This window comes from Natrix helvetica, assembly GCF_964273705.1.
Source record: "Natrix helvetica genome assembly, chromosome: 3".
Lineage (NCBI taxonomy): Eukaryota > Metazoa > Chordata > Lepidosauria > Squamata > Natricidae > Natrix > Natrix helvetica.
In genome coordinates this window covers 173,620,847-173,643,323 of record NC_138549.1, presented here as the reverse complement: position 1 = coordinate 173,643,323, position 22,477 = coordinate 173,620,847, and the positions used below count along the sequence as shown (strand labels likewise).

The 22,477-nt window shown below is 46.8% G+C and overlaps 1 protein-coding gene across 1 annotated transcript in view; it reads left to right on the top strand.

Moving 5' to 3' along the window:
* RTEL1 (regulator of telomere elongation helicase 1) overlaps positions 1-22,477 on the top strand; it is a 157,945-nt gene that overhangs the window by 20,028 nt on the left and 115,440 nt on the right. The window contains exons 8-11 of the mRNA XM_081949693.1: positions 2,492-2,576; positions 5,885-5,950; positions 11,770-11,923; positions 14,405-14,443. Of these exons, the coding sequence (XP_081805819.1) occupies positions 2,492-2,576; positions 5,885-5,950; positions 11,770-11,923; positions 14,405-14,443 (344 nt within the window). The remainder of the gene's footprint in view (positions 1-2,491; positions 2,577-5,884; positions 5,951-11,769; positions 11,924-14,404; positions 14,444-22,477) is intronic.

Here is a 22,477-nt window from a genome sequence, read left to right as displayed (position 1 = left end):
GTGATTCATGCCTGAGTCATCTTATTTATTTTACCATCGGATTCCCTAGAGGAGCTGCAGCTGATTTCAGAATGTAGTCATGTGGGCAGTTTGGGTCATTTCTCATTACTTCTGTACAACAACGCCGCTCCCAACAGAATCCCGGTTGTTACCTACAAAGCCTTACAGGGCATAATCTCTGATGATTTGTGGGACTGTCTGGCTCCCATTTTCTTCACTCGCCTCACCAAATTTAGCAAGAAAGGCATCCTCTGAGTCCATTAAACAGTGTCACCTTGTTAGGCCCTGGAGTTGCGCCTTCCCTGTAGTGACAGGTGCTTTATGCAACAACCATAATCAGGGCATTTTTGACCCGATTAGCCTTTCATAAGTTATTAAAGACCTGGATGGTCTCGCAGGCATTTGGGCGGCATGATTGGGCAAGCTTGGTTAATATTCCTTACGAATTGGATTTGTTTGTGACCTTGGATATTACGTTGTTTGTTAACATTTTTATCTGAGGGATCCTTGGTGCTCTCTGAGATTGGTTGTTTTCTTGCAGATGTTCCAAACTAAGATCCTCAGTGCTAGAAGGGGGGGAGGGGGTTGCACGGATGATGTTACCTATTTGGGGTAATCAAACATCTGCAAGAAAACAACCAAGCTCAGAGAGCAGAAAGGACCCCTCATTTCAATCCTGAGCTGCAAATATTCTCCATTATTTTTATATCTTGACTCCTGCCCAGATTCACTTTGGGGCAATGGAATATTTTGTAAATTAAACCGAGCCACCTGTGTCCCGTTGGGTCATCTCTCCAGAGATATTTCTTGACCTAAACAGAGAAAGAGGATGCGCAAGGACAAAAAAAGCAGTAGAATCAGGGGTGACTTCCAACTTCTTGCTGACTTGATTGCATCACACCTTCCTCTGGCAGCCAATGATGGGATTAATCTACCTGGCCTCCGGAGGGCTAGGGCAGAACTTGTCGACTGTCATGCGATGGTGCAGTGGTTAGAGTTCAGTATTGCAGGCTACTTCTGCTGATTACTGGCTGCCCGTAGTTTGGCAGATCGAATTTCACCAGGCTCAAGGCTGACTCAGCCTTCCATCCTTCCGAGGTGGGTAAAATGAGGACCCAGATTGTTGGGGGCAAGAGGCTGACTCTATAAACCGCTTAGAGAGGGCTGTGAAGCACTGCGAAGAGGTATATAAGTCTAAGTGCTATTGCTATTGTATATTGAACAGTAGCACAGGGACACAACACCACCAAACAACCATAAATGTGCCAGATTTGAATCCCATGGATGCATTCTGTAAATTAGTCCATTTGAACTGCCTTGGTTCAAAAATGATTCCCCTATGCACTCCATCTCACACAGTTAAATGTTACAGTCACAAGAGTTTTAGTTGCATACTAGACAATCCGTGGCCCTTTGGTTATTGTTTCAGGGATATTTCTTACCCGATTTCCTCAAATGCCTTTAAGTATCGCCGAAGTATCTAATGTATTGGAAAAGTTCTTAAAAATTCAGGAAGATTTTCAGAGATACATCTGCCTTGGAAGTAGCCCTGATTGAACAGTCAAACATCAGGAGTTGACCAGGGGGGTTGTTTTATGACATTTTGTATTATGTCGTAAAATAACATGATCATTTGGATGTCAGAAAATGTTTTATAAAATTTGCCTGATTTCAATTTCACGAGGTCCCAGTTTTTGGCTGCATTCTGTTAAGTTAATCTTCTTGAAGTACCTTGGTGTTTTCCCTGTGTAATATTTTCCCTGTAGTATTTTCCCTGAGATGCACCATTTCATTCAGTTAAAGGTTACAGACACCAAGAAGACTTTTAGAAGTTTATAGGCAGATAGATAAATAAACTCCCTTTTGTAAATGTGGCTGATGAATATACACCTCATTATCTACAGTAAAAGATTTCCTGAACCGTGTTCATAGTGAGAGATTCTAATATATTTTACGTGTATATAAAAGTATTTATTGGCTCCACATTTCCATCAGTCTGCTGCCAATCTTCCTATATTGCAATATTTTTTTTCAACCATGGGAGTTGAAGCCCACACATCTAAAAAGTTACTAAAATTGAGAAACACCGTCCTATAATATACTCCGCAATCTTCTCAGCCCTTTCGTTCTTTTTGTGCTTTCCCCATGGTTTTGTGTTCCAGAATGTTTCCATAGACTTAAGGCTTCATTATCCATAGTTTAGTTACCCTTGGTTGTAGGCTAAAACGGAACTCATAAATGACAAGGAACAGCATTATGTGGATATTAAGCAATGCTGGAATAGCCCTGCAATTGGAAAGTGGCAGTTATTTTGACTTAATAGCACCTAATGAATTTATGGCCAAGCCACAAGTGAGATATCTTGGCTTGTAGAGTTTTGTCATTCATTAAAAAGATGGCAGACAGTTCTTGATAAACACACCAAAGCTTTATTGAAAACAATGTAACTCAGAAGGCATTGTGTAATTTTTTAAAATTTCTCTTTGAACAGAGTTTGCCCTTATTATCTTTCTCGGAGTCTGAAACAGCAAGCCGACATCATTTTTATGCCTTATAACTACCTGCTGGACTCAAAGGTACATGTTGTATATATATATATATATATATATTTAATTCAAAAGAATCAAACCTGATTTGTATATTTTGGGAAATGCTCTTTGGCGTTTACAAATTCTGTGACAAAGATAACCGGATGTAGATTGTCAGTTGAATTTGGTTACTAGGGAGCATCTGGGTTTATCTTCCCTTGGTACAGAATCTAGATCAACTCAGAGGTTTGTGGTCAGAGTGGAAATTATGGAGCTGGCCCAGAATCATCAAATGCCTTATGATCCCAGGGTCCATCCACAATTGTGTCAGGAGCACTTAGAAAGCTAGTGATCAAGTGAGTCTGTTTCATCACTGCAGAGAAGTTGGACTTATTAAATTAGCTTTCCCCACGCAGCTAATGAACCTGACGAGTTTCAGAGGGAGCAGGAATTTTAGCAACCGAATAGGTAATAATTCATGCTAGAGTTTCAGAACTACGTAGCTCATTTTTTCCCTGTCTCTCAAACCACTGAACTGAACTAGTAAAAATTCTCAGTGCGTTTTTCATTCTGTTTTTCTACCTTTTAATACAGTGCAGTAACTTTACCAGATTTTGTGTTAGATACCCCCCCTCAAAAAAAAATGTCCTATATTTTAGCATGGCAATCATGCATATGGAATCATGGAGGCATTTGGATGACGTGACAAAGTCCTCTCTTTATTTGTGTCATATATTCTGAAGTAAGAGACTGACGGGTCATCTGTTAGCGCATAGGTCCCTGTTGTGGCCCAGCAGGAGCCGTTGGAGTTGCCACCAGACTCCGACAGCGAGGGTCCCTCTGAGTCGGCTCAGGAGGATGTGGAGGACCCTGGACAGAGTTCCGACTCTGAGCAGGGCGCAGAGAGGCTGGTTGGCCACCAGGAGGCGCCTGAGGCATGGAGCAGTGGTGAAAGCCAAAGGAAGGGGGCTCCTGATGTCATGCCTTGGAGCAGTGGGGAGGAGTCACAGGACAGTGAGTCAGACATCAGCAGTGAGCTATTAGATGCTCGTTACCGGCGTGCTACCGGTAAGGAGCAATTGAGCAATTACAGGAGGTAATTGCTCTCAGCTGCTGATAATTAGACTCCTCTCCAGACTATAAAGGGACTGCTTGTGAACACACCCTTTGCAGGAATCAACTGATCATTGGAGTTGGAGAAGCTCTCAGATCTGTGTCGTACTTTGGCAGGCTGGATTGCTGCCAAAGGGTTTACCTGGATTGCTGCCAATCTGTTCCCTGGACCTTGGCAGGCAGGAGTGCTGCTAAGGTTGTTATCTGGAGCTTGGTAGCTGGATTGCTGCCAAGGGGTGTCGCTGTAGCTGGATTGCTGCCCAGAGTGCTATCTGGACCTTGGCAGGCTGGATTGCTGCCCAGGTTGAACCTGTATGTCAATAAACATCTGGAAGAGACTTTGTGTGTTGGTATACGAGAGCGGGGGGGTCAGAACTGGTCCCCAACCTTTTTTCCATGGACCAGATGGGCAGTGTGGGGGGGGGGACGGTTTCACATGCTAGCAAGCTTCTGTGCAGATGAAGCTTTGCTTGTTTGCGTGGCTCAGTTCCTAACAGGCCACGAACCGGTAACAATCCGCAGCCCAAGAGTTGGGGACTCCTATGTTAGTGTTTGCGTAGATTACGTAGATCTGTGATGCTGTTGAACATTGTTCTCCATTGCTGGCTGGGGAATTCTGGGAGTTGAAGTCCGTACATCTTAAAGTTGCCAAGATTGGGGGGGGGGGGGGGAGGAGGGAACCCACTGTAGAATCTTCACTTGCATCAGAGAACATGATTTCTTCACCTCCCATCAGAGACTCAGTGAATCTTTCTGCGGTAGTGCTTACTGAGTATCAGGCCTATAGATCGTCCTTGGCTTGCTACCACAACTGCGACCAGAATTTCCATTTCTAAGCGAGGCAGTTGTTAAGTGAGTGGGGTCCAATTTTATGACCTTTTTTGTCATGGTTGTTAAGTTAATCATGCAGTTCTTAAATGAACCCACCTTCTTACCATTGCCTTTACTTGTTAGAAGTTGGCTGGTGTTGTGACCCGTCAGTGGCCAGCAGACCTGGTAGCAGATCCGGACAGTGAGGAGGTTGGGGAGGAACCTGGGCCAGTCCTGGAGTCTGGAGAAGGCTCTGATAAGGGCTCTGTGTCGGAGGCAGAGAGTGGGCCAGGGCCGTATGCTATTTTTCAGCTGCCTTCGGAGTCAGACATCAGTGAGGCAGAGGAACTGCTGGAGCCTGTTCCCAGTGTGTGCATGCGCAGAGCTGCCAGATGAAGGGAACAGCTAAAGAACAAGAGTCAACTTGGGAGTAAGGCCACAGGTGGACGATGAATGGCCCCTCCCAGAGGAAATAAAAGAGGAGCGAGAGGGGAGTGGAGTTTGCAGGAGACCATTCGTTGTCTTAATTGGTTCGTGACTCTCCGAGGCTCTTTGCCAAGTTCTGCAGAGATCGGCCTGCCAGCTCTCCAAGCCAGAGAAGGTCTGTGACCGTAAATCCTCCCTTGAAAGACTTTGCTGGATGTGAACGAGCAGAATTCACAGGAAATAAATAAAAGGCGTTTTTGTCGGGACCAGGACTTTGCTTCAGGCTCTTGGGAAGCCTCTGTCAGAACAGCTGACAAGGTTGAAAATGGCAATCAAATGACCTTCCAGGAGGCTGCAATCATTGTAAACCCAAGTGCTTGAATTTTGTTCATGTGACCATGGGATGCTGCTATCGTCGTAAATGCGAGGATTGATAATTTTCAGTGCATTTGTAACATTGAACGTTCACAAAATGAATGGTTGTAAGTCGAGGACTACCTGTAATGAAAGGATGAATTAATTTTTGAGTTGATTAGAGCTATAGCATAAAGGATTATTTCGAGTACAGGCAGTCCTCGACTTACAACCATTTGCTAAGTGACTTTTTGAATTTACAGCGGCACTGAAAAAAGTGACTGATGATCATTTTCCATACTTAAAAACCACTGCAGCATCCTCTTGGTCACATGATCAGAATTCAGATGCTTGGCAACGGTCTCATATTTATGACGGTCGCAGTGTCCGGGATCACATGTACACCTCTTGTGACCTTCTGACCAGCAACATCAATGAGGAAGCCAGGTTCACATTACAACAGTGTTACTAACTTAACACCTGCACTGATTCACTTAACAATTGTGGCAAGAAATGTTGTAAAATGGGGCAAAACTCACTTAACAACTGTCTTGCTTAGTGGCAGAAATTTTGGGGTCATTTATAGTCATAAGCGGAGAGCTACCTGCATTGCAACTAATTGAGACCAAGCATTGTAATTTGCTCTTTCCTAGAGTCGAAAAGCTCATAACCTCGACTTGAAAGGGGCTGTAGTAATACTTGATGAAGCTCACAACGTGGTAAGTAAAAATACAATCAACTTGTTCCTACTTTGTACTCCTTGAAAAACATTTAGGTTCCCTTTTTGCAGGAAAGCCGTATTAATCAGCACATATATATATATACTTTTTCAAGAGATCTTAAGAGACAGTCATTAGACAAGAAAGGATGGAAAGGATGAATCACCAAAAACATGCAGTAGAGCATTTGTGTAATAATGGTAAACTATGTAAAAGGAGCTCTTTGGCAGAAGGAGCATATATTTTTTTCTAAGTTTAATTTGGGGATATTTTACAAATCTCGCCACCTGTCCCCTCAGAATTCTTACATTGAGGTTATTTCCTCTATTCCTTAGGTGTGGAATGGGGGATATTATTGTATTTTTCTCTCAATTCTTCAGGAGACCTGTTGTTTAAATGTTATTTACCGTATTTTTTGGAGTATAAGATGCTCCAAAGTATAAGACGCACCTAGATTTTTGGGAGGAAAACAAGGGGAAAATATCTGCCTCTGCCTCTCAGCAATTTACCTCCTTGCAACGAACAGTACAGACAATATACACTGTTTGTAGTGTTATATTTCAGACTTTACTTGTACAGATGCTGTTAAAATTGATGTGCTTTCTGGAAGTATAGTTATTCTCTGCTATTTAAAAGAATAGCGCTTTTTAATACAATAGCACAGGGCCTCTTCAGATCAAGCATTTATTTTAAAAAGCCTCTTTATTTTGTTAAGTTGTCTAGAATAATAATAAAGCAGTCTTTAAAAAATAAGTCTAACAATTTGAACATTCTATAGGCATTTATAATTGTTGACTTACCTCCTTGCAGCAAACAGCCTGATGAGCACAAGAAAAAAAAATCTGCCTCCCATCAATTTGCCATGTGGAGCAAACAGCTAGTTTCACTTTCAATTTCTCCCGATCATCAGCTGTTACAGGCTGCAGGGGTTGCTATAGCTTATTGAAGCTTCCGCAAGCCCCTTTGCTGCAAAGAGGTAAATTGCTGGGAGGCAGAGGCCAAAGGGTAGGGGCCAGTGGGTGGGTGGGTGGGACTACATTCGGTGTATAAGATGCACCCAAATTTTCACCCTCTTTTAGGGGGGGGAAGGTGCGTCTTATACTCCGAAAAATACAGTAATAGCAAATGAACAAGCACAGTCGGATTTAAGCTTTTTCTGCTTAGAAGACTTTACAGAATTTACAGAGGGGGTCCACCTATTCTCCAAAGCACCTGAGGGCAAGACAAGAAGCAATGGGTGGAAACTCATCAAGGAGAGAAGCAATTTAGAACTGAGGAGAAACTTCCTGACAGTGAGAACAATTAATCAGTGGAACAGAAGTTGCCGCCAGAAGTTGTGAATGCCCCAACACTGGAAGTCTTTAAGAAGATGTTGGATAGCCATTTGTCTGAAACGGTATAGGGCTTCCTGCCTAGGCAGGGGGTTGGACTAGAAGACCTCCAAGGTCCCTTCCAACCCTGTCTATTCTGTTCTGTTTTTCTGAATATATAGTCCTTTACAGAACTCTGTCTTGATTTTATTACAAGGCTTACAAGCGGCTCCTTATTTATTAGGTTTCCTGCATGCAGATTCATGGCAATTTATGTCAAAATTTAAAATTTTTACATTTTTTACTTCGTGGTGTAGCATAAATATATAAATATTAAAATACGCACAATGTCTAGGACCACATCAACTTAAAATTGAAACATCTATGGTTAGGAACAAGCAAAAGCCAACCCAGTGGGATCAAAACAGGATTAAATTATGCAAAAATGCAAGTATACAAGTTAAAAAATGATACAAGAGGAATTATTATTAGAAACAAAATGTAACAGAAAATTTTATGTATGAAAATATAAAGTTGGGATTGCTGCAGTGGTGGGTTGCAGGCGGTACACCCCGGTATGGGCGTACCAGAGCCTGCCCGGATCACTGGGTACTGTTCCGGTACGGTGCTCCGGAGCGCCCATTTGCCCGGCCGAGCTCCTTACCGTGTTTTAAAGCTTTTGGTGCTTCCGTGCATGCACATGGCGCATACAGCTCCTGCGCGACGCTCCGCCGAGCAGCTGGAGCATCACAGAGGCTTGCAGAAGCATCATTTGCAGCTACAACGCATGCAGCGCGCATGTCATGTGGGTGACCCGAGGTCTGGAACCCACCACTGGATTGGTGAAATGCCATCCCGAGAACCCATCAGAGAAAGTAAATAAGCAAGGGCAACAACAGAAAGGAGGAAGGATGAGGAGGGAAAGGAAGAAAGGGCAAAGCAGAGGAAGTAAAGGAGGGGAATTAAGAGTAGGAGAGAGGGTAAGAAGGAGGAGAAGTGGGGGGGGAGAAGAAGAGAGGAAGGAGAAGAGGGAAGAAGAAGGCAGAGAAGGGAGGTAGAGAAGATAGAGGGAACAAGGTTGTTGCAAAATAAGATGGAGGCATGGGGTGGCAAGAAAGTGACCCAAACTGTATTCTCTATATTTGTAAGAAAATAACGATAAAGATTAATGATGAATAGATAAATGTTAATAGTAATTATAAGAGTGTATATTTGTGAATGAACTTGAAAGAGAAAAATAAAAAACTTCAAAAAAAAAAAAACAACCCACCAGGATTATACAATACAATAGCAGAGTTGGAAGGGACCTTGGAGGTCTTCTAGTCCAACCCTCTGCCTAGGCAGGAAACCCTATATACCGTTTATTAAATTATATTATTTTTGAGTTATAAATTAAATTAAATTATAATCAACAGCACAATTACCCATCACAGACAGCGGCACAAAAGAGAAATCAGCCAGTAAAAGCAGGACAACACCTATCACCAAAGACAATTCAGTGACAATATTGTTCCAGTTGTGGGCAGTGGGCGAGATCTTCTTATGGCCGCAAGGATCCAGGGTTGCAGCTAAAATCGTTGGAACTGCCACAGAATGGACGATCCTTCCTTTTTTGAAATGGCTTGCTGCGTGTCTCTGGATCCATCATTTTGGGATCAGTCAGGCGTGCAAGTAACCAGAAGGACCCGCTGAGCGTATAAGAGAACTACAGGCAGCCCCCGCCTTATGATGGCAGTGAGCCCAAAATCTCTGTCGCTAAGCAATGTTTTTGCCCCATTTAACGGCCTTCCTTGCCATAGTCGTAAAGTGACGACTATTAGTAACACGGTTGCTAAGTGAATCTAGCTTGCCCATTGACTTTGCTCATCAGAAGATCGCTAAAGGAGATCCGATGACCTTGGGACACCACAACCGTCATAAATATGAGCCAATTGCCAAGCTTCCAAAGTTTGACTGCATGTCCCTGGGGATGCTGCAGCGGCTATAAGTGTCAAAAACTGTCATAAGTCATTTTTTTCCCCAGTGCCGTTGTAACTTTGAACGGTCACTAAATGGACTGTTGTAAGGGGAGGACTACCTGCACCCTTTTGCGGATTCTGTTGTGACTTTGACAGGTGGTAAATCAAGGATTACCTGTATCATCCTCTGGGAAACATTTCCTCCTTTTAGATCACCTACTACCTTTCCAAATCGTTATTATAAAACAAGCTGGTAATAAACTCCCTGCTCGAATATTCTGATCTAAGGAAAGGTTCCCTTTTACATCACTGTTGAGTCTCGCTTGGCGGTTTGCTATGAAATGAAAAAAACACGAAGTGTAAATGATTAATTTGAAAGGAGAGTGCGTCTTTGTAGCAATACCCTCGTATCCTGCTGAGAAATAACCTAGTTTGTTATCCAGTGATAATTATAAGAATACATTTTTCAATTAAACATGGGAGAGGTGGCTTCCGAATTTGGGATGATTGGTATTATTTTGAAAACTGGGAAACCACGTTCAACTGCACTGCGTATCTTCCATTACAGGACAGTTAGGTCTGGTCCCCTTGAGAGGCACGTAATTGTTTTTAAATGCCAAGTTTTTCCTCCACTTTCACCCCCTACTATCATAAACAGGCAAAGCTGCCTTATGAGTACAGGGAGTCCTCGACGTATGACCACAATTGAGCTCAAAATTTCCATCGCTAAGCGAGACATTTGTCAAGTGAACGTTGCCCCATTTTACGACCTTTCTTGCCACTGTTGTTAAGGGAATCATTGCAGTTGTTTACGTTAGTGACACGGCTGTTAAGGGAATCTCGCTTCCCCGTTGATTTTGCTTGTCAGGTGGTCTCAAAAGGAGATCACATGACACTGCAACTGTCATAAATGTGAAACAGTTGCCAAGCTTCTGAATTTTGATCCCATGACCCTGGGGCCTGCTGCAATGGTCGTAAGTGTGAAAACGGTCATGATTCAGTTTTTTACAGTGCTGTTGTGTTTTCAAACAGTCATTAAATGAACTGTTGTAAGCCGAGGAACGCCTATATAGAGAGAGGGGTGTCCAACCTTGGCAACTTTTAAGGCTAATGAACTTCAACTCCCAGAATTCCCCAGCCATGGCGTCTGGGAATTGAAGTTCACAAGTCTTCAAGTTATCAAAGTTGGACATCCTTGTTATATAGCTGTTATGGCAAACCTATGGCACGTGTGCCAAAGGTGGCACGCAGAGCCCTCTCTATGGACATGTGCTATCGCCAGCTGCTCTTCTGGTTTAAAAAAATGGAGGTTTTTCGTGCCATTTTCAGGCTGTTTTCAGGTGGAAAACGGCCTGAAAATGGCCCGGAAAACAGCCCCAAAACAGGCATGTGTCCACCAGCCAGCTTGTATTTGGGTTTCCAATGCTCTGGTGCGCACACATGCATGCACATGCATTCCGGTGTGGGCACGATATAGGATTAAAGGACTAACAGCTACACTGTGGGAAAGAATTTGATATTAATATTTAACTCTTGTCTCAATACAATACAATACAATACCATAGCAGAGTTGGAAGGGACCTTGGAGGTCTTCCAGTCCAACCCCCCGCCTAGGGAGGAAACCCTATACCACTTCAGACAAATGGCTATCCAACATCTTCTTAAAGACTTCCAGTGTTGGGGCCTTCACAACTTCACAACTTGTTTCAGAACAATCTGCTATCACTTTCACTACCACAAAGAGACACCGTCCTTAAGTCTTTTAATTTGAAGCAGGATGGAGAATATTTAGGACTCTGAAGTTATTTTAGGGTTTTCCTGAAGTAATACGTCAAAAATATAACATTTCCCCCTTGAGGAAGAAAAAATTGTGCAACCATTACGCCTTGTTCTGAAGCATCTGGTGTTGATTGACAACAGCAATCAGAACGGAGGACAGAAAGATTTGGATGCTGCTTGAAGTAGCCAAATAAGCATATTATAAAAAGGATAATTTTATTGACTCTTATGTGCCAGGCCATGTTCCTTTTGGATCTTTGGCCTGCCACACTTCTATTCTACTAGGCCAGGGGTGTCCAAACTTGGCAACTTTTAAGACTTATGGACTTCAAGTCCATAAGCTCTGCTGGCTGGGGAATTCTGGGAGTTGAAGTCCACAAGTCTTAAAGTTGCCAAGTTTGGACACCCCTGGCTTAAGGATTCCCTAGAACAGAGTATTTCAAACTGGGGAACTTGAAGAAATGGGAGGGGGGGATGGTACGAAGTAGAATGTTATGTAGCCAAAACAAAATTCCTTTCTAGAAGCCCAAGGTCATCCTTTGTCTTGGCACCTCTGCACCTGACCGGACCTGGATGGGTGGAGCTGCCAGCATGGCAGTGGGAGATTGGACTCTTAATTTAATTTTGGACGCTACCTGGGATGCTGACACTATGGATGCCGCTGTCTTTGCAGCACAAGAATTGCCCTTGCACAAACGTGCAAAGTAACTGTGCAAGTGACGAAATGCAAAGTGTTCCATTGTGTTTTTTTCTTCTTCTTCTTCTTTTCCAGGAGCAATTGTGTGAAGAGTTGACCTCCTTTGACTTGACTCCCTACGACTTAGCTTCAGCCATCGATGCCATCAACATTGTCCTAGAAGACCAGTCCAAAAAAATTGAACAGAATGAATTTAACGCTGAATTCAATATGGAATATGGCAACTCAGGTAGGGTCGGCTCCACGCACAGGAGCCTACGGACTGACTGCGCCACCTAAGAGGGGAGGGCATGGTTTTATACAATACAATAGCAGAGATGGAAGGGACCTTGGAGGTCTTCTAGTCCAACCCCCTGCCTAGGCAGGAAACCCTATACCCTTTCAGACAAATGGCTATCCAACATCTTCTTAAAGACTTCCAGTGTTGGGGCATTCACAACTTCTGGAGGCAACTTCTGTTCCACTGATTAATTGTTCTAACTGTCAGGAAGTTTCTCCTCAGTTCTAAATTGCTTCTCTCCTTGATTAGTTTCCACCCATTGCTTCTTGTTCTGCCCTCAGGTGCCTTGGAGAATAGCTTGACTCCCTCTTCTTTGTGGCAACCCCTGAGATATTGGAAGACTGCTATCATGTCTCCCCTGGTCCTTCTTTCTATTAAACTAGACAGACCCAGTTCCTGCAACCGTTCTTCATATGTTTTAGTCTCCAGTCCCCTAATCCTCTTTCTTGCTCTTCTCTGCACTCTTTCTAGAGTCTCCACATCTTTTCTACATCGTGGTGACCAAAACTGAATGTAGCATTGCAAGTAGTTTTGGTCGCCACGATGTAAAAAAATGTGGAGACTGTAGAAAGAGTGCAGAGAAGAGCAACAAAGATGATTATAGTACAGCTAGTCCTCAACGTACGCCATTTAGTATAGTATAGTCTTTATTGTCATTGTAAAATAAATACAACGAAATTGGCCCAAAAAATCATTTGCCATGATGGTTGTAAAATGTGTCAATCACGTAATCCAGGGGTGTCCAAACTTGGGAACTTTAAGACTTGTGGACTTCAACTCCCAGAATTCCCCAGCCAGCATGGCTGGCTGGGGAATTCTAGGAGTTGAAGTCCACAAGTCTTAAAGTTCCCAAGTTTGGACACCCCTGACATAACCCAATATGATTTTACAATGGTTTTTGTGACAGTAATTAAGCAAATGTGGTTGTAAGTGCAAGCATCGCAGTTGTAAGTCTCAATAAAGGAGAATATTTGTAGCTCAGGGTTGAAATGAAGGCTCCTTGGGGCTATCTGAGCTTGCTTGTTTTCTTGCAGATATTTCATTATCCAACTAGGTAACATCATCAGGACTTGTTGTAAGGGTGAACCATTATAAGTAGTCATCGACTTACAATAGTTTGTTTAGTGACCATTCAAAGTTACAATGACACTGAAAAGGGTGATTTTTCCCCCTTGCAAGCGTCGTAGCATCCCCATGGATATATGATCAAAATTCAGACGCTTGGCAATTGACTTATATTTATGACGGTTGTAGTGTCCCGGGGTTCATGGGATCCCCTTTTGCGACCTTCTGACGAGCAAAGTCAATTGGGAAGCCAGATTCACTTAACAACAGTCTGATGAATTTAACAACCACAAGGATTCACTTAACAACTATGACAAGAAAGGTCATAAAATGGGCCAAACTCGCTTAAACGTCTCACTAAGCAACCTAAATTTTGGGCTCAGTTGTGGTTGTAAGTCGAGGACTACCTGTATTTGCTATGGGTGTGGTTTTGCCAAAAACCAGAAGTAAGTGCTGGTTTTCAACAAAACTGTTGTAAAATGTAACCGGTTGTAAGTTGAGGACTACCTGTAAGCATATTTTTCCCTTGGGTTGAAAGGATAGTTGTGTGGGTGGGACATTCTGAAGACAATTTAAGCATCCAAATAGCTACAGAAAGTAGAAAAAAATATTAAACTGATCTCAAACTCTTTTAAGACTTAAAAAAATCTACAAAATGTTAACACCAGCTGGAAAAATACTCGAGGCAGTGACATTTCGTAGTCAGAGACTCCAATCCCAGTTAGCAATCAAGTACAGTAGTTCTATTTTAGGCTAAATGAGGTTTCATCAGTCATCAAAGATAGAAAAAACGCATTGCGAAGTTTGAATTTTTTTCTATCCTGGATTTACCCTTGATTTTAAATAAATGATTCCAAGATGACTTAGAAAGAAATCATCTACCCACTGTCTCTTATGTTTATGCACAACCACCGCTGTTCTTTGGTGGAGATTTGGCAAAGGGGGTGATAAAACTGTGTAATTCTGGGCCAATTGGGGACACAGGGATTTGAAGGGGTTTCTTTTTTTGTCAAAAGATCTAGTTTCTTTCTTTTTTCCCAAGTGTCAGGGAGTAGTGAAATTCTGCATGACTTCATAAACGTAACATACGGTTGTTACTGTTCTGCAGTGGGCACAACCTATCTGTGTGATTGTGCGGCATGGCTGTTTTGAAACTGAAGTGGCTTGCAAGATTCCTGTAGATGTTCTTGAACAACTACCTTCTTGTCATTCATTTTTGGCCCACCACAGAAATCTGAAATAAATCTCTTAATAATAGCTGCAGATATATTACATGAATATTTATCTTTATATGGGTATATGCAATGATAGAAAAAGATGGCATCTGTAAGTCTAAACTGAAGGAAAACTCTTTTTCTTCAACAGGACTGAATATGGAACTTGAAGACATAGCAAAAATAAAGCGTAAGTACCTTTTCTCCTGCGCGCTGCGAGGGGAATCCAAGCATGGGTTACCTTTGTCCATTAGCCTAGAGACTGAGTTACGTAATTGTTGACCACGCCTCCTCTGACTGGGGTAATTCAGTTTCTTAACTCATTCCAGCCTAAAGAGACATAAAAAAAATTTCTCTTCTAGGATATTAGACAAATTACTCCTTATTTATTTTGTTTATCCCTTAATTTTCTTATTTAATTAGTTGTTCTTTCTGGAATTCCTTCGTCTGGTTTTATTTCGTGCTTTTGGACTGAATTGTGATTCAAGCAAGCGTGAGCTGCGTTGCTTGCTCATTTCAACGAGCAGCAATTACACTGAGTTAGACTTGTTCCCGTTGGTGTTCGGCAGTTTCCCTTAAGGCTCTCGCGGCCGGGGGAGGACCAGCACATTGGAAGAATCGCAGCAGCTAGCTGCTGTGGATGTGAGTCGGTTTGCTGTTCTCTGCCCCGCGGGTGCTGCTGTGAGAGTAGGTTCGCCTCTCGCGTCGGTTTGAGTGGCCACGATCCGCTTAGAGGGCGCAATCGGCCCAACGTGACTCATTACCTCATGATTGCGGCGCTGCCGTTCCCTTCGTATTGCCTTCGGTCGTGTCGGCTGCGGTTCGTACAGCGCTTAGTAACAAGCGGTCGCCATTTGAATTTTGCGCCATTTCTTTCTGCCGCGGCGGCCATTTTATAATAATAATAATAAATTTGGATTTATTAGCCGCTCCCTTTCCAAGTAGGACTCGGGGCGGCGTACAATGGAGCATAAAACATAAAAAATATATAACAACACCAAACGTACATACATACACAACATACCTACATACATACACGGAGGAGGAAACAAATTACATCAATAGACAGTTAAAAATCAACTTTAAAATACCCCAATTGTAAAAACCCAATAAAAATTAATATTTAAGGACAATTTAAAACAGTTTGGAGGAATGGGAAAATTACGATTGCGATTGAGCCAGGCCGGATAATTGAAAGAGGTGGGTCTTCAGCTGTACACGGAAGGAGCGGAGATCGGAAGTAATCCTGATGTCACGGGGGAGGTCATTCCACAGGGCTGGGCCCATCACAGAGAAGGCTCTGCTCCTGGGTGTCGCCCCCCGACACTGTTTGGCGGACGGCACCCGGAGAAGTCCCTCTCTGTGTGCGCGAATTGGTCGTAGGGATGTGTGGGGCAGGATGCGATCCTGCATATAACTAGGCCCTGTGCCATGGAGCGCTTTAAAGATCATAATCAAAACCTTGAAACGCACTCGGTAGACCACAGGCAGCCAGTGCAGCTCGCACAGGAGAGGTGTTACAGGGGAGTATCTAGTCCTCCCCATAATCACCCGCGCGGCCGCGTTCTGGACCAACTGTAGTCTCCGAGTGCATCTCAAGGGAAGCCCCATGTAGAGAGCATTGCAGTAATCCAGGCGAGACGTCACTAGCGCATGGGTGACTGTGCGTAGGGCATCCCGGTCCAATAAGGGGCGCAATTGGCGCATCAGGCGAACCTGATGGAACGCCCCCCTTGCCACGGCTGTTACATGGTTGTCCATGGACAGCCGGGCATCCAGGAGGACGCCCAAATTGCGCACCTGTTCCATGGGGGCTAGTTGGACGCCCCCGATGGCCAGAGATGGAAGCACCTGGTTGAACCGGGAGGCCGGAAGCCACAGCCACTCCGTCTTGGAAGGGTTGAGTTTTAGTCGGTTGCCATCCATCCAGACCCGTACGGCCTCCAGACACCGGGACATCATTTCGACGGCCTCATTGGGGTGGTTCGGAGTGGAAATGTATAGCTGAGTATCATCAGCATACAGATGATATCCCACTCCAAAACCACGGATGATCTCGCCCAGCGGTTTCATATATGTGTTGAACAGGAGAGGCGAGAGCACCGATCCCTGTGGCACTCCACATGTGAGTGGCCTCCGGGTCGAACTCTGCTCCCCTGTCAACACACGTTGCGTCCGACCAGAGAGGTAGGAGCCAAACCACCGTAAAACGGTGCCCCTGACTCCCAGCCCCTCTAGCCGGTGCAACAGGATACCATGGTCGATGGTATCGAACGCCGCCGAGAGATCTAATAGGACCAGGATAGAGGAACAACCCCTATCTCTGGCCCTCCAGAGATCATCAACCAATGCGACCAAGGCCGTCTCCGTGCTGTGCCCGGGTCGGAAGCCGGACTGGCGCGGGTCTAGATAATCATTTTCCTCCAGGTGACGTGGGAACTGCTGTGCTACCACACTCTCTACAACCTTCGCTAAAAAAGGAAGGTTGGAGACTGGACGATAATTGACTAGGTCCGTTGGGTCCAGGGAAGGCTTCTTGAGCAGGGGCCTCACCACCGCCTCTTTCAAGGCGGCCGGTAGAGACCCCTCACCCAACGAGGCGTTCACCAGGCCCAGGAGCCAGTCGCGCGTAACCTCCCAGGATGCCAGTACAAGCCAGGAGGGACACGGGTCCAATAAACATGTGGTGGGTCGCAGACGTCCACGCAACCTGTCCAAATCCTCGATGGCAACCGAGTCAAACTCCTCCCAAAGCGGACCCTCAAGACTCGCAACGGGCGTCTCTACTGAACCACTGAAAGGGGTCCATCCCATCCGGATTTGAGCGACTTTGTCCTGTAGATAATTCCCAAACTCCTCTGCTCTGCCCTGTAGTGGGGCTTCCCGTGGTCTCTCAAACAAGAGGGAACGGGTCACCCGAAACAGGGCGGCAGGGCGGTTATCTGCAGACGCAATAAGAGCGGCGCAATGTTGACGTTTGGCCGCTCTTAATGCCACAAGGTACGTCTTCAAATAGGCTCGTGCCTGTGCTCGGTCAAATTCGGAGCGGGAGGATCTCCAACGACTCTCTAGGCGTCTCTTGTGGCGTTTCATCACCCTTAGCTCCTCGGTAAACCAAGGTGCCAGGGTGGTTCGTCGCCGCAGGAGAGGCCGCAAAGGCGCCACCCGGTCTAGGGCCCCGGTAGTCGCACTATTCCATGCGACTACCAGGTCCTCCACTCGGGGGCGGGTCAGGTCCACAGGAGGTGGCCCAAGTTCCGTCTGGAACCTATCCGGTTCCATCAGGCGCTTGGGGCGGAACCATCTAATACCTTCCAGTTCCGCCTCCTCGCGGCGGGGGGTAGCGCCAGGGAAGTCCAGCCGGAGAAGTGAGTGATCCGACCATGACAGGGGAATAGTGTCTAGATCCCCTATTCCCAGATCACTCGTCCACTGGCCAGAGACAAAAACAAGGTCCAGGGTGTGGCCTCCCCTGTGAGTAGGGCCCTGAATTAACTGGGTCAGGTCCATGGCTGTCATGGAAGCCATGAACTCCCGAACCCCCTCAGACGCTTCTCCCATCGACGGCAGATTAAAATCCCCCATCACTAAAAGTTTGGGGGTCTCAACCGCCACCGATGAGATCAGCTCAAGGAGTTCGGGCAGGGCCGCTGAAGTATAGCGAGGAGCCAGGTATACTATCAGCAGGCCCAACTGCCTCCCTGGGCCCCATCTCACGACGAGGGACTCACACCTGGATGTCTGCGGCACGGTGAACTCTCTCGGCTCTAAGTCTTCCCGGATAATCACTGCTACCCCACCGCCCCTTCCCTGGGCCCGAGGCTGGTGAAATGCTCGATAACCTGGCGGGCACATTTCCACAAGGGGTAGACCTCCCTCGTGGCCGAACCAGGTCTCGGTTATTCCGGCGAGGTCCGGGTCCCCCTCCAAAATTAGATCGTGGATGAGGGGGGCCTTATTGACAACGGACCTCGCGTTGCACAACAGCAGTCTCAGGCCTTGGGTCTGTAGATCCTGACCACCTAGTATGCAGGGGTTGGTACAGACGACCGGGAATGACCAAAAACCCCGGTCTCCCAACCGACTACGCGCTCTTAAACTGTCCTCGCACCTGCCCCTCCCCACGACTGTTGGTATTAAGGAGCCCTGCACAGGAATGCTATCTTCCCTCTCCTCCCCCACTCCGCTCCCTCCTCTTTCGACCACACCTAGGTGCCTGGCTCTTCCATCCCTCCTAACCGGTTCCCCCCCCCATCCCTACAACCCCTCCCCCCCCCATCCTTATAACCCCTTACAACTTTTAAAAAACATTTAATTAAAAAACCCCTTAACGTGCGCTTCCTCCATTTTGACGCTGCCTCTCTGAGCGCCGAGGGACATCCGGAAGGGGTGCGCTTAGCGTTTCGTGCCCAAACGGCGCCTATGTCACTAACGGCTTGTTGTGGGAGCTGAGGAGGTCGATTCTGCATTTTGCCACTCCAGCGCACGTAGTTTCTTTGCAAGTATTCAGAATCATTCCAATTCAGCTTTCCGGCAATCAACTCTGATCTTGGGTCGTGAGCAGAGCCTTTCAATTCCTTATCAGTAATTATGGCTGATTGTTCCATCTCTACCTCTTCCCCGCTGCACTCCGAGACCGCCGGCACCAGTACTAGGGTGGGGAGAGCCACCACTAGGGCCGCTAGTCACAGGGCTCGCGCTTCATCTGTGGCTCCGATTAGGGCCGCCAAGTGCAAGGATAAGGCTAAATCAAAAGCCCCCATGGCCACCAACAGGTCACCTCTGGCTTTAGTAGCTGAAGGCCCCTCACCCGGTTCTCCCATTCATTTAACTGGAATACAGGGTTGGTCTCCGGATCTCCCTATCCCGCTAGAACTGGCAACTGAGGAAGGGGAATTGGGGCCCCAATCTCCCCCTGGTCCTTCTGAGGCCAGGCCAGCCTCGGCTCCAGCACACACACACGTTCGGAGCCTACAGCCCCGTTTACCCCCACAGCTGCTGGGCTGAGACTTGAGGAAGGTTCTGAGTTCAACCTTCCCCCTGCATTATAAAACATGCTCTCAGCAGCCATTGCACAGGGCGTGGATGCAGAGTTGCATCGCAGGACCCAGAGGCCCAGGGTTGCAACCTCAGCTAGGGACACCCTTAATTCCCAGGCTGACCCCCCCCCATTACCGCTTCCCTCAGTTTACAGTGAAGGATCGGTGTTAAGTGAAGAGGAAGGGGTGGCAGACCTGGAACTCTCCGATGACGAGGGCCTAGTGTAGGACAAGCAGGCATTAACCGGGTTGTTCCGGCCTGCTTTATTTAAATCTCTTCTATACAAGGGCAAAGCAACGACTAATAAGGGTGGTACTTCCACCCAGGCTAGTACCGCAGTAGGACTTGATCCCACAGGGCGCTTGTTCGTTGAGCAGGTACAGGAACAAGATGCCATTCCCTTTCCAAAACTGTTTTCAGACGTTGTTCAAAAACAATGGGCCCAACCAATCGCTGTTTCCCCACCTAGCAATGGGGACAGGAAGCTCTACACCTCCACCCCTGAACTGGATGGGATTCTCCAATTCCCTACGGTGGACTCTTCAGTTGCCCTTGGCCTCCCCAGCCTTGATCCCATCTGAAATTTCAGAGGGCCTCAAGGCTGACGACCGTAAGGCCAAGCTGGTCATTCATAAAACGTACCAGGCAGCTGCCTGGGCTTTGCGGGCTGCAACAGCAGCCTCGTTCTTCAACAGGACTTCGCTAGTGTGGCTCAGGCAATTACATACCAGGCTTGCTCCTGATGATATGCGTCTCCACCAAGACGTCAACAAACTGGTGGCAGCGCTAGAGTTTTCCTCTGATGCTACCCTCAAAGCGGCCAAATTCACGTCTCGAGCGGTAGTGTCCAATGTTGCCTCCCATCGCCTACTATGGCTCCGCCATTTGCAGCCAGACCTACGTTCCAAATGGCGGCTGGCCTCCACCCCATTCAAAGGTGGTTCGTTGTTTGGCGCGGCATTAGACCCTATCTTAATTGAGAAGAGGGTCCTCCCATCGACCAGTAAACATACAGACAGGAGACAACAGCCCTACAATAGGAGGCAGCCATTTTGGGCTGGGGATTCGGGGTACACTACCGCCCCATATAACTCCCAGTACAATAGGCCCTATACACAACCTCAGGATAGGGCCCAGGACCGTTCCGGGATCAGAGATAGGGGCCGGCAGCAGAACCAGCAGCAGCCCCAGGCGCAGCGGCCATTTCATAACACCAACAACCGGTCCTTTCATAGATACCGGTGACTCACACAGGGTGGGGCACATTGGGGGACGCCTAACAGTCTTCTTCCACCAGTGGGCAGAAACCACCTCCAACTCCTGGGCCATCCAGACCGTGAGGCAGGGCCTCACTCTAGAATTTCTCATCATCCCCCGAGGCATTTCATCAGGGGCCCTGTACCCAGGTGTCAAATAAAATGGCATCTAATGGACGCCGAGATCCAACATCTGTTGTCAATCAATGCCATAGAAAGTGTACCACAGGGGCAAGAACGACTAGGCTTCTATTCAATACTATTCCTAGTCCCCAAAAGCTCGGGAGGATGGTGGGCCATCCTAGACTTGAAATGGCTCAACTTGTAGCTCAGGTATCAGAGGTTCAAGATGCAATCTCTAAAAAGCATCCTGTCTTGCATTTGCCAAGGCAACCTGATGACCTCCATTGATGACCTCCAATACATCCGGCACACCGAAGGTTCTTAAATTCCACTTTGCCGGGCACCATTTCCAGTACCGGGCACTACCATTCGGCCTTTCTTCAGCCCCGTGAACCTTTACAAAGTTGCTGGCGGTTATAGCCGTGTCTCTTCGATCAACGCCCATAAGAGTCAATTGCTATTTAGACGACATCTTGATCCTGTCATCATCCAGGCACACCGGGACCTACAGTCACAATCAACACTTTGCAGTGTCATGGATTCATCCTGAACCTTCCGAAAAGCCATCTGCACCCGACCAGGTCCTTATTGCACCTAGGGACTCTTATCAACTCGGACTTGTACGAGGTATCATTATCGCAGGAGAGACATCAGAGCCTGCAGACCCTGGTGAGTTAAGTGCTACGACAGAGGTCGTTACCGTTAGCAGCTCTTTCCCAACTTCTCGGGAAAATGGTGTCATGCATAGACATAGTTCCCTGGGCACAATTCCATGCGCGCCCGCTTCAGTGGTTCCTGTTCCCTTTCTAGAGAGCCCACACCAGCCACTCGCAGACCAAGGTTACCTTGCCACCCAAGGTGCTACGATTGCTCCGATGGTGGATGTCATCCAAACTACTCAAGGGATGCCCCTTCAAGGAGCCAGACCGCATCGTAGTAACGATGGATGCAAGTCTATTCAGCTGGGGAGCTCACGCCTTGGACTGGGTAGCACAGGGACACTGGACTGCCCAAGAACTCCAGAACAGCATCAACTGGCTGGAGCTTCGGGTCATCCGGCTAGCCCTCCACGAATTTCGGGACCTGGTGACGGCCGACCATGTGTTAGTCCTCAGTGACAACATGGCCTCCAAGGCTCATGTCAACCACGAAGGAGGCACGCGGTCCAGGTCCTTGGTGTTGGAAGCGGAGAGACTTCACCATTGGGCGGAGAGCCTCTTACTATCGATTCGAGCGGAGCACATATCGGGCACAGCCAACACACAGGCGGATTGGCTGAGCAGGGCCACGGTAGAGTGGCGTTTCCATCCGGCCCTGTTCCAGGAATTGTCTCATAGGTTCGGCTGGCCCGAAGTGGACCTCTTTGTGCTGCCTCACAACTCGCATCTGCTGAGGTTTTACACCAGGTACCAAACATCGGGAGTGGAGAGCACCGACGTGCTTCGCAGCCCATGGCCGGAAGGCCTTCTTTACGCATTTCCGCTTCTACCAATCATTCCACTTGTTATTCAGAAAATCCTGGCGGAACGGGCAGACGTCTCCTGATCGCTCCAATGTGGTCAGGCCGCCCCTGGTACGCCGACCTCATCCATTTGTCCACCTCACGCTCTGGAGAATACCGGACAATCGGATACACCTTTCCCAGCAGCTCTCATTCATCCAAACCCTCAACTGCTACAATTAGCCGTGTGGCACGTGAGTGGGCTATCTTGACTCGACAACACTTTTCTGACAAGTCATTGACACAATCCGGGCAGCGTAACGCCCGCCCACAACTCGCATCAACGAGGCTACCTGGTAGGCTT